This window comes from Notothenia rossii (genome assembly GCF_949606895.1).
Source record: "Notothenia rossii genome assembly, chromosome: 4".
In the NCBI taxonomy this organism is placed as follows: Eukaryota; Metazoa; Chordata; class Actinopteri; order Perciformes; family Nototheniidae; genus Notothenia; species Notothenia rossii.
Genome location: NC_136902.1, coordinates 36840617 through 36851896, shown reverse-complemented (window position 1 = coordinate 36851896; position 11280 = coordinate 36840617). Strand labels below are relative to the sequence as shown.

The window sequence follows — 11280 nt, the reverse complement described above, 5'->3', positions numbered from 1 at the left end:
CAAAGGATGTAAGAGGTCTCCATGGTAACCTTTGTTACCCCAAAATGTAGCGCGCGCAAGGCCGACTGCCAGTTTGAGCACAGCTCGCCCCCTTGTGGACATGTTTATATAGAAAGAACGGAAACCCCTCCTAAACACTAGCTTCCCCCCCAATAAAAAATCCCAATTCATTTTATACACCTACAATACAGATCGCATCACAGGTACAAAGTACAAACAATAAATTGCTTCTTTTTTATGCAAGCCCGTGGGCCGAACGGGCTTGCATAAAAATATATACTTTATATAAATATACCATCTTTAATAACTGTAATATACACCGGGCTGCTGAATCCTAACAACTGCTACAGGATTTCATTTGAAGATTTGATTTGTTTTTGAAAATTATGTAACTTTTTATCTTTTTTTAGCATATTGTTTATTATATTATAACTTAGTACTTTTTTAGCATATTGTGTTGTTTGTTTATTTTATTATAAATTAGTACTTTTTTTTTAACACATGTAAGATATGCAACACTAAGCTGTCTGTGGCTTTGCGGCTGTAACGCTGCAAAGTTCCCCTCTGTGGGACTAATAAAGGTATTCTGATTCTGATAATTGTATTGAGGTACCATACTTGTGTGGGTCTTTTTTTAAGGTGTTTAGCCCTTGGTTTGGAGTTATTCAATCTCTTTGTATTGATGTGATATTTTCCCATAATTACAATTACCTTTAAACACTGAATTATTGAGCAGATTTTGTCTTGTCATCTCACCACAATTAAAAATGAACGAAAAAAGATTTCTGAACAAAATGAAATAATCCATATCAACAATTACTTCCCAATAAAAGAAAGCAAATCATGTGTGTGCAAAATCTTAACATTTTAAAGTGAACTTTGTCATTTACACTTGCCTCTTTATTTTTACTTTATTTACGTTTCTATTTTACAGAAGCCCTGGAACTGGAAAACCTTGAGTGCACCCTTTATTAATGTTAATTAATTAACCATTAACTCAAGTCAAACATATTTGAGGATTAAAGCTTCATAAACTTAATCAAAAGGCACACAAGTGGATCAGAATTCAGGTTTATTGATTACATCACAATATTATGTATAGAACCGTATAGCACTTTCATTTCTATGTATCTTACATTGAAAACTTTACAGTCTGCTTTTTTCATGTACTGTATATATATATATATATATATATATTTATATATTCCCTAGCTTTAGGGAAGAAAAGTAGACATCCATAGTTGCAAGGGAAGGAATGCTTCTCAAAAAATATTTAAATGCACTTTAAATAATTACATACATCCTTCTTTTAAAAAAAAAAGGCATGGAATAAACTACAAAGGATCCAGAGATTCCTCTTTCTCTGTAGATGCAACATTTGGTTCTGCTCCGTCCCGGAACTCTACTGCTGAATGTGACACAAGACTGACGGGCGCTCCAAACATCCAGAGCTAGATGATACACCGGAAGGCATTAATACATGAGCAAACTGTCGGCAACAGGTGTGCAAAAAGAGTGTGGGAAATGGACAACCACCGTTTCCCCTCATAGGGCCGAATGATGGATAAGTGGAGGATTTTATGAGCCAGCTGATATTGAAAAGCCAGGAAGAGCTGACTCTGTGTTAAGTCCTTCAGTGTCAACACAAAAAAGGAATGTATGACTGCAATCAACCTTTCATTGTAAACCAACCTGAATAATAATCAGAAAGCAAGAGAGTAAAATAAATATGAAAAATCTCATTGATATGGAATTTTAAAGACGAGAGGACGGTTGTGTCACGGAGACGTCTCAAATGAAGCCGCTTGGGATCTTTGATAGTGTTGGAAGAGATACAGATTCTTCTCACCTGCAGCTCAGAGTTTCAGTCAACAGCCCGGTACCGAATAACAGGAACACAAACATTAAAGTGACAAACAATGCTTTGGGATGAGCATCGACACATGAGGGTTCAGATATTACAACATATTTTCATTAGATCACCAAACTCACAATAAGGGCGACACTTGACGGTGTCATCGTTTTCAAACAGGCACAGGTGGCCAAAAATCGCAAATGTAAGGTTCATCTAATTCAATGGTATCGTCGGCGTAAAGACCTCTTTTGTTAAAAAAAAAACAAACAGAAAAACAAACCAACAAAATCGGGTTCAATATCAATAAATTATCTGTTTACAGTTCTTCTTGTCATTGAGATGAGTCAGGGGGACGATGAATGACGGTCAGCAGAGAGCGCTGGTCACAGTGCTGTTCATCCCCAAGAAAAAGACAGGAGGAGGACAGGGTGAAGACTTTCCTACAAGCGGAGTGCAGTAGAGAAGCTGAACAGAGACAGAAAAGCTGCAGTCGTTCTACTCTTCCTCCTCTGTGGTCTGTTCCAGTCTCTTTTGTGTCAACCTACAAATGTCCTTTTGATTTCTCCACCCGATCCTGCACCCACTCATTCTAGGATATGGGAATTCGGGCCCCCTCGGGAGCGGCAATGTGGAAGACGGAGCCGATGCGCAGGAAGAAGCGCCTGAGGACGGCCCGCAGCTCGGGGATCAGGTCGAACTGCATCATCTCACACAGGTGGGGGTAGTAGCAGGAAGCATGGGGCTTGAACTGGAAAAGGAGAAAGTCAGATACAAAAATATTTACAATTGTCTTTTCTGCTCAACTATCAACACCAAATATGCAGAAGGAGGCCTGCATCTACTCAGACAGCAGACCTGTGCTAACAAGCCAACAGGTGTTGTTTGGTAGAAAGAAAATAGTTCCTACATGAAACTGCGTACAACCAGGTCTGTGGATTTAAAGGTCTTAAACACCCTTAATAATAAATAGCACTATAACCAAACAAGTTACTTTACTCTGAAATGCATTTAATGTTTACAATTATTTTCCCTTTTTAATATATCTGTGTTTATTGTATCTTACCTATTTTAATCCGTCCAGTATGATGAAATGAATGTTTTTGGACCATTTCGCAGATAGTGCTAGATCTTTTTATGGCTATTTGGTTAATGGGGCCCTATAAGGCTCATTCCCAGGTTCACATTTGTATTCTGTGCCTCTACTGGGACATGTTCCATGCTTTAATGTTCCAAAAAGTCGGCCCAAGGGCGATTTTGGATCGGCTCTCAGCAAATTAAAAAAGTATAATGGAATGCGGCCCACAAATGAAACTTGAGCTTGTCTTGTACTTCATAAATATATCTGTAAACATATGTTACACAGTAGTATTCATGTGAGTGTGGGAGAGAAACTCCCACAGGAGGAAGTTTGGGAATTTAGCAGACCATTTACATGCTTAAAAATATATAAGAACACATTAAAGGAAAAGGAAAACCCCAAAAAGAACAATAGGGCCCATTTGGTTTTAGCTTGGAAATGCCTCCGTATAAAACATTATTCTCTCCAACTCAACACGTGTGAGTTATTATTTACCATATATATATATATATATATATATATATATATGGTAAATACTTTATGTTTAGTGTCTGTAAAGTTTTGGATAGTTTATCTCGGTGTCCCATTTCATATATCTCAATTATGTCTTTTATTACTTTTATTTTAGTTAGCTTATTGTTATTTATGTTTTCATCTATTCATAAAGAGGGCAAATATGTATTTGATTGGGCTGAACTGTACTTTTAATCTCAGCCGACAAAAGTATTTGCCAAAGATGTAGCCAGTGTCTTTGGAAATATTTCCAGGACAGAGAAAGGAAGGGCGGCTGCTCTGTGTGGGAGGAGCTCGGGGGCCAAAGAGTTTACAGCAGGGCGTTAAAATGTTGTGTTTCTGAGGCCAGGGAATTACGAAATAGCATTTGGGCAAATACACACAATTTAAAGATTTGTTTTAACAGGCTGGTGCCATCCAGTCCACTTTAACAATAATGTTTTATTTTTTGTTGATGCAGTGGTTAGTGTGGTGTTAGCATTTTCCTCTAAAACTGGCTGCCTGGCGCCAATACTTCCTACAGCTTTAAGTTGCATGCTGGGTTGTTTTTTAACTAAAATCTGCAATAGTTTGGGAAAGAAACCCTGAGTCATGTGCTGCTGTGACTCATCAGTGAGTCAGCTGTCAAATTGAGTGTGCATGAGTCATAGGTGAGAGCTCATAACTTTGTTTACCATCCAAGAGATGTGAAATAAGTGGCGTAACAAGGTTGTGAATGGCCCCGGTGCAAATATTGTTTTGGTGCCCCCCCTCCCTCTCTCTTTTGAGCACTGCTCTTGTGCTTTGGTTTGCTGTACATTATAAATGCAAGCTAATACATAAACCGGCTGCACCGTCGACCCAGTGGGCAGGATCAAGAATGAAGAGCCAAGAAAAGTATAAAAACTGTTATGGACACTTATAAAACAGATGGAGAGAAAAGCAGTATTTGTGAACTGACTTTGCCCTTTTACTCCTAGATTGGTGTGTAATATGTCAATTTAATTTATGGTTTGACGTCAATATATTAATTTACATTCGGGGCTTAAACACAATGTTTCTTTTTTTAGCATTGTCACATAATAGTAATAACCTTACATAGGGAATTGCTCTAATACCTCATTGCCATAGATCCTGCAAACAGTTGGTTTGAACCAGAAATATATTAATAGGTTGCAAAATAAATGCAGGCACTAGCAAGGTAAACTTCTGTACTGCAAGTCGCAATGCTGCTTATGCAAACACTACAAATGTTGTCCACAAGGGGCACGCAAGTCAATAATCTTGTATTTGATCAACTTTCCATTATATTTATGACCCAGGCTTATTCAAAATGTATGATACTAGTTGAGATTTCATGACCCAAAGCTCCAATGTAAATATAGCTGAAAGTATGTGTGTGTGTGTGTGTGTGGCCCTGCCTTGGCGTCAGGCAGCCGTAGTGTCCTGGTGAGCAGCAGCATCAGCAGACTGTTCCAGGCCTCTCTGTGGCTCTCTGAGGTCAGACTGATGAAGTACGCCAGAGCTTCACTGCACACCCTACACACACACACACACACACACACACACACACACACACACACACACACACACACACACACACACACACACACACACACACACACACACACACACACACACACACACACACACACACACACACACACACACACACACACACACACACACACACACACACACACACACACACACACACACACACACACACACACACACACACACACACACACACACACACACACACACACACACACACACACACACACACACACACACACAATTATCATCAAGAAAATATTATGTTTTGTATACTATTGTTATTCGAGTAGAGCCGGTCTAGGCTACACATCTTGAAACTAAAGCACCAACACCAGTTATTTAATGATCAGCAGCCCACATGAGTGTATACATGAGTCAAGTGCAGCTGCTCTGCGAAAAACACAAGGTGATCTGTACCAGGCTGAACACACACACAGAGAGTACACTTCATAAATATATGATGAGGTATGAGCCATGTGTCAAAACAGTTTACGCAGCTCAGAGCAACAAACATGGCTACACTTCTGTGATACATAGTTTGTGCTTATTTATCGAAAGTTCAACCATGCAATAGAAAAAACTATGCTTTGGTTTTCTTATTGTGAACAAAACCCTTTGGCACTCACAGCAGCAGGCGTGTCTGGATGTCAGGCCACGAGTCCTGCAGCTGACGGTCAGAGTACATTTTGAACAGGATCCTCAGGCTGCAGGCCAGGCTGCTCGTCTCCTGCTTCAACAGGTTGGGCTTGGACTTCCCTTTAAAGCCTGAGGGCAGAGAGAGGCAGTCATTGGGAAGAAACACAGAAACAGCAGCAGCAGCAGCAGCAGCAGCAGCAGCAGCAGCAGAGGCTTTGCATGTCCCTGGTTTGATTCTGTTCATACCCCTCGACATCCTCTCATGTCCTTTCTGTAACCCTACTGTCTCCAATAGAGACAGATGACTGTGCTTTGAGAGATTGTGGTGTATGTTATACACTTTTTACAATCCATTAATGCTGTTACTTGCTGCTACTGCTTACTTTTTTATAATGATGCTACTTATTTGATTTCGCTTTACTGGTGATTGCCTCTTTATTTCATTAGTTACTAGGGGTGTAACGGTTCACAAACATTTCAGTTCGGTACGTACCTCGGTTTTTAGGTCACAGTTCGGGTCGGTACGTTTTCGGTACAGCAGAAAAAATTATCACAGAACATAACATATTTTTTATTATTATTATTCAACTGTGAATAATGTATTCACTCAAATAAATACAAAATATAATAAAATAAATATTAAGGTGCAGCATTTCGATGAACTGAAATAATCTGTATTTGAACTTTACTGTACTAGTACTCACAAAACATAAACTATTAGTTTTTTCATTATTATTAAACTGTGAATATCCATTCAAATAAATACAAAATATAATAAAATAAACATTAAGGTGCAGCATTTTGATGAACTGAAATAATCTGTATTTGACCTGTACTAGTACCGAAGCAGCCCGTTTGACATTACGACTTGCTTGTCATTGTATTTTCATGTTTTTTTAAAGAAAAATTAACTTGCTTGTCGAAAGGGCAGATCTGCTTGCACTAACAATGTCTCCTGCTGTGGAGAACACCCTCTCGCTAGGGACAGAGTTAGCAGATACAGCCAGGTAGCGCTTTGCTAACATGGCAACATAAGGATATTTGGCGTTTGTAATAGCTTTGGCTCGGTCTGAACTTTTTGCGAGTGGTGGAGGCTTAAATGCTAGCGGGAGCTGGGTTTGCACTTCAGTCTTTTTTCTTTTGGTACTGGTGATATTCACGTTCGGGTGATGCCTTTTCAAATGAGTGTGCAAGTTTAATGTATTGTCAGCCGCGTAACCAATTTTAGTTGAACAATGCCGACAAACAGCTTTGGTTCGGTCCACCTGTCTTTGTCCGTCATCCTTGTACGTAACTGCGAAACCAAAATGTTCCCAAACCGGAGACTTCAATGATGCTGGAGGATTTTCAAGCTCGACTTTATCTGCGTTCGCCATTTCGACAGTTCCTCAAATTACTGACTAAATTTGAACGCATCCTTCTGACCAGCTCTCATAGCATGAAATGACTTGCTCGCTCTATGACGCGTTGAACCCAATGTGAGCAAATTACTCTGAATGCTGCGACGCAGCACCTGAGATTACTTCCAAGAAGTTGTTCACGTTCTCAATTTTTTACGTTTAACGTTATATTCGTTCGGTATACTTCGGTACACACGTGTACCAAACCGAAAGGCCCGTACCGAATAATTTCAGTACGGGTACGTATACCGTTACACCCCTATTAGTTACTCTAGTAATCGTATTTTTCCTTTTATTTTTCTGCAGTGTCGTCTTTGCTGTCACATTGTACATTTCACTGCTTTGGGATAAATTAAAGATTTCTTTCTCCACTTCGGAATTTGTCATCTCTTCATCTTCAAAAACAACAGAGGAAGGGACAACAAGGTTTCTAGTTAGATTAAAGACATTAAGGATACTTTCAGTGTTCAATTACATTCCTACAAATGTAGACATATTAGAACAGCCTGAATACTCCTCACACAAAGAAAATATTATCTCAGCGCTGAGGTAATCCAATATGAAAAATGTTCAGGTTCCATCCAGGCAATAACACAGTTTCTTTCTGAGCGTTTGTGAAGCAGACTTTTCATTTGAACTGAATCGTTCGCACCAGCCTTTTATAGTCCGGTTGAATTGAACCCTGGTGCGTTTAGCCGCTTGGTGCGGTTCATTTGGGTTGGTGTGAACACAGTCCGAGACCTCTGAAGTGAACTAAACAACCGGACTCTGGTCCGCTAAAATAGGTGGTCTCGGAACGCTTGCTTGCGAACTCTGGAGCGGTTCATTGCTGGTGTGACGTAGTCCGCACCAAAACATAGGAAGCGTAGTATTGACGTGTCACAAGAACGCGGATGTCTTCAAAAATCTTTAGCGAAAGAGTCTTTCAAGACATCCGCGGTTGTTTAGTTAAAGAGTGAAGCAGAATGAAGTACGGGTGGGCGATATTGAAAAAGATAATATCACGATATTTTTCAAGCAGTATCACGATAGACGATATTTATCACGATATTTTTTCATGTCAGTTATTATGGTTATTTTTCAAGTTACTTAACAGTACAACCATACCTACAAGGTAACAAAAACTAAAATAAAAAGGAGTAAAAGACCAAAATACCATTTCAAGCTGGTTTTAATTCTGCAATGAATCCCTGAATGAACAATTCAACAGGAATTTTGATATGGCTTCCTCAGTGTTCAAGTAGGTAGGCCTACACCCTACACAACAAACGTTAACACTGGTTTCTTCACCAAGTAAAGTGCACTCTCTTGCTAAATAAAATAAAAATATTCAAGGCAGTTTCTCAGTATAAAAATTCACTTTCTGTTTCAGGTAGCACTAGCAGTGATGTAACATCAATAAACATGAAAAGGAGAGTAAAACATAACTAAGTAAAACATAAAACATCAATGAGGAAAAATCAGAACCAAACAATTAAAATGTAAACTTTAGACTTGAAGTGCAATCAAAGACTAACTGAACATCTTTTTCAAAAGGGAAAAACAATATATATACCTTATTGATAAAATAAAATATAAGCCAACAGAATCAACCAAGACAATAAATGAAGTGCAATACTGTCTAAATCGTGTCTAGACAGCTTGGTTTTTACTAACCGTTATCAGTATGTAGTTACTTCGGCATCATTTTGAAACGTGTATTACAATTAAATCACGGTAAAATAGGTTAATGTTGTCGTAGTTGGTTTCCACCACAGTATTTATATGGATATAAGCCCCGCCCCCTCTCCAGCGCGTCCTGTTTGAATGACAGGAGTAAACAGCTGACAGCCGCAGTGAAACTCCAGCAGTGGTTCTCAAACTTTTTCTGTCAGGGCCCCCCTTTGGAGAAAAAAAAAAGTCAGGCCCCCCCAACACAAATAGTCAGGCACAGTGGCAGCGCCAGAGATTTCTTTTGGGGGTGCTGTGGGGTAGCTTGACGTTTCATAGAGGGTGCTCAAACATTTAGGGTTTCCCATACGGCCCGTCCACACAGCGGCGTGCGTTGAAGCTTCAACGCTTCGGCCCATTCACTTTGAATGGGGTGACGTCACGCTTCGCCGAACTGCATTGTGGGGAGCGTAGCTACGCGTTGCTCACGTCAAAAGTTGAACCATGTTCAACTTTTGAAGCTTCGACGGAAGCGTCAGCCAATCAAATCCCGTTTACGAAAATCTGCCAGTACAACTGCTAGCAAATCAAACCGCGTGTATGCTGCGAGAGCCATACCGCAGGTCATTTCTATGTTCCATAAAATAGAGGAGAAAATAATCATTGCGGTAGTAGAATCACCCGGTGCTATATGATCAGTCTCTGTTCATCTACCGGGATACAAACCGGAGGAGCCAGGCATGGAGGGAGGTGGCAGAGATAGTGGGTGAAACTGGTAGGTTTTCGCCTGTTTGGGGAGTTTATATCCAGTGTACCTCGTTATAACATTGAATGGACAGCTAGCAGGCATAGACAGTATATATAGCTAGCATGGAATGTTTTTTGCTTTGTATGTCGGGGGCGGGAGATTCATGTGATTGGTTGTTGGTCGCGTTGACTCCCCAAGCTTCAGACACGCCCACCACCAAGCGTAAACGCACGCTGCTGTGTGGACGCTCCGTTAATGTACCGGGCGCTACAGTTGAATTTTCTACTGCAACACTCACCACGCAAATACAGTGTACCCGCGACTGTTACAATGAAGGCTCGATAATCAGCTCACGGCATATACAGTGGGGCAAAAAAGTATTTAGTCAGCCACCAATTGTGCAAGTTCTCCCACTTAAAAAGATGAGAGGCCTGTAATTTTCATCCTAGGTATACCTCAACTATGAGAGACAAAATGAGAAAAAAAATCCAGAAAATCACATTGTCTGATTTTTAAATAATTTATTTGCAAATTATGGTGGAAAATAAGTATTTGGTCAATAACAAAAGTTCATCTCAATACTTTGTTATATACCCTTTGTTGGCAATGACAGAGGTCAAACGTTTTCTGTAAGTCTTCACCAGGTTTTCACACACTGTTGCTGGTATCTTTGGCCCATTCCTCCATGCAGATCTCCTCTAGAGCAGTGATGTTTTGGGGCTGTTGCTGGGCAACACAGACTTTCAACTCCCTCCAAAGATTTTCTATGGGGTTGAGATCTGGAGACTGGCTAGGCCACTCGAGGACCTTGAAATGCTTCTTACGAAGCCACTCCTTCGTTGCCCGTGCGGTGTGTTTGGGATCATTGTCATGCTGAAAGACCCAGCCACGTTTCATCTTTAAAGTCCATGTAATGTCCAAAATAAAAGTTATTCTGTGTTAATAAATCGCTTCATCACTTTCCACTGTTTCATTTGACATATCAACATCAATGATTCTTTCCATAAATACCCCCCAAATAACATGAAATGTGTGCCACTTTCCCGTGTTATTCCGCTCCGGTAGCGAAAAGCTTGCCAGCCATTAACCCAGCTGTGTGACGTCACACGTGGCAAACACCAGCCTCGTCTGGATTGTTTGTCTTGTATCCTTCCGCTATTTTCGCTCAACATATGTGTAACCGGACCTCGCTAAACTTTTTTTATCTAACAATTCATGATGGGGAAGCGATGTGTACTTGTGAGCTGTGAATGTTTCCTGATTGCTATAAACATTGATCATGGGTGCTGGAAGATTGTGCACAAAACTCGGGTCAGAATTAAGTTACTACAGGTGTTATGCCAGCTTGAGCTAAATGTCACCAGAGTACAGTGAACTTAGTGACTGAAATATATAAAAGTTGAAGTGAAATAAGTAAGGCCAAAAATGAATTACGTCTGAATATCTTTATTATTTTTACCACTTTTAATTATTTGTGGGCTCGCACATATACCAAAATAGACTAATGTACACTGCAATAAAGATCAAATGTTACAAGTGAAAAATTAACAAAAGAACCCTTTTTTATTTATCAAACAGTAAATTAATACAATCTTACAAATTTGTGATTTGGAAAATGTTGTTATATTTACATGTTTCTTTGGAAAAATAATATTGTAAATGATGTACTTTGTAAATTATTTACATCATGCGAAACCATTTTAACCAGTTCAGCTGCATGACTTATGTCAAATTACAGATTTGGCCATTGAAATCCCTGATAGCGGCCTCCCGGCTCAGGGTAAGTCTTCCGTATCTCGGTTACAGCACATGCAGCGGGACTCTGATTTTTGGGCCGAGTAGGCCTACACCCCAGCACCAA

At 39.9% G+C, this 11280-nt stretch overlaps 1 protein-coding gene across 2 annotated transcripts in view; it reads right to left on the bottom strand.

Moving 5' to 3' along the window:
- Nucleotides 1-1059: 1059 nt before the first annotated feature.
- Nucleotides 1060-11280, bottom strand: part of arfgef2 (ADP-ribosylation factor guanine nucleotide-exchange factor 2 (brefeldin A-inhibited)) — a 57958-nt gene continuing 47737 nt past the window's right edge. For both annotated transcript variants that reach the window (XM_079675983.1, XM_079675984.1), the window contains exons 37-39: nucleotides 5612-5750; nucleotides 4847-4964; nucleotides 1060-2603 (exon numbers count right to left, since the gene is read on the bottom strand). In XM_079675983.1, coding sequence (XP_079532109.1) covers nucleotides 2445-2603; nucleotides 4847-4964; nucleotides 5612-5750 — 416 coding nt within the window. In that variant the 3' untranslated portion in view covers nucleotides 1060-2444. The remainder of the gene's footprint in view (nucleotides 2604-4846; nucleotides 4965-5611; nucleotides 5751-11280) is intronic.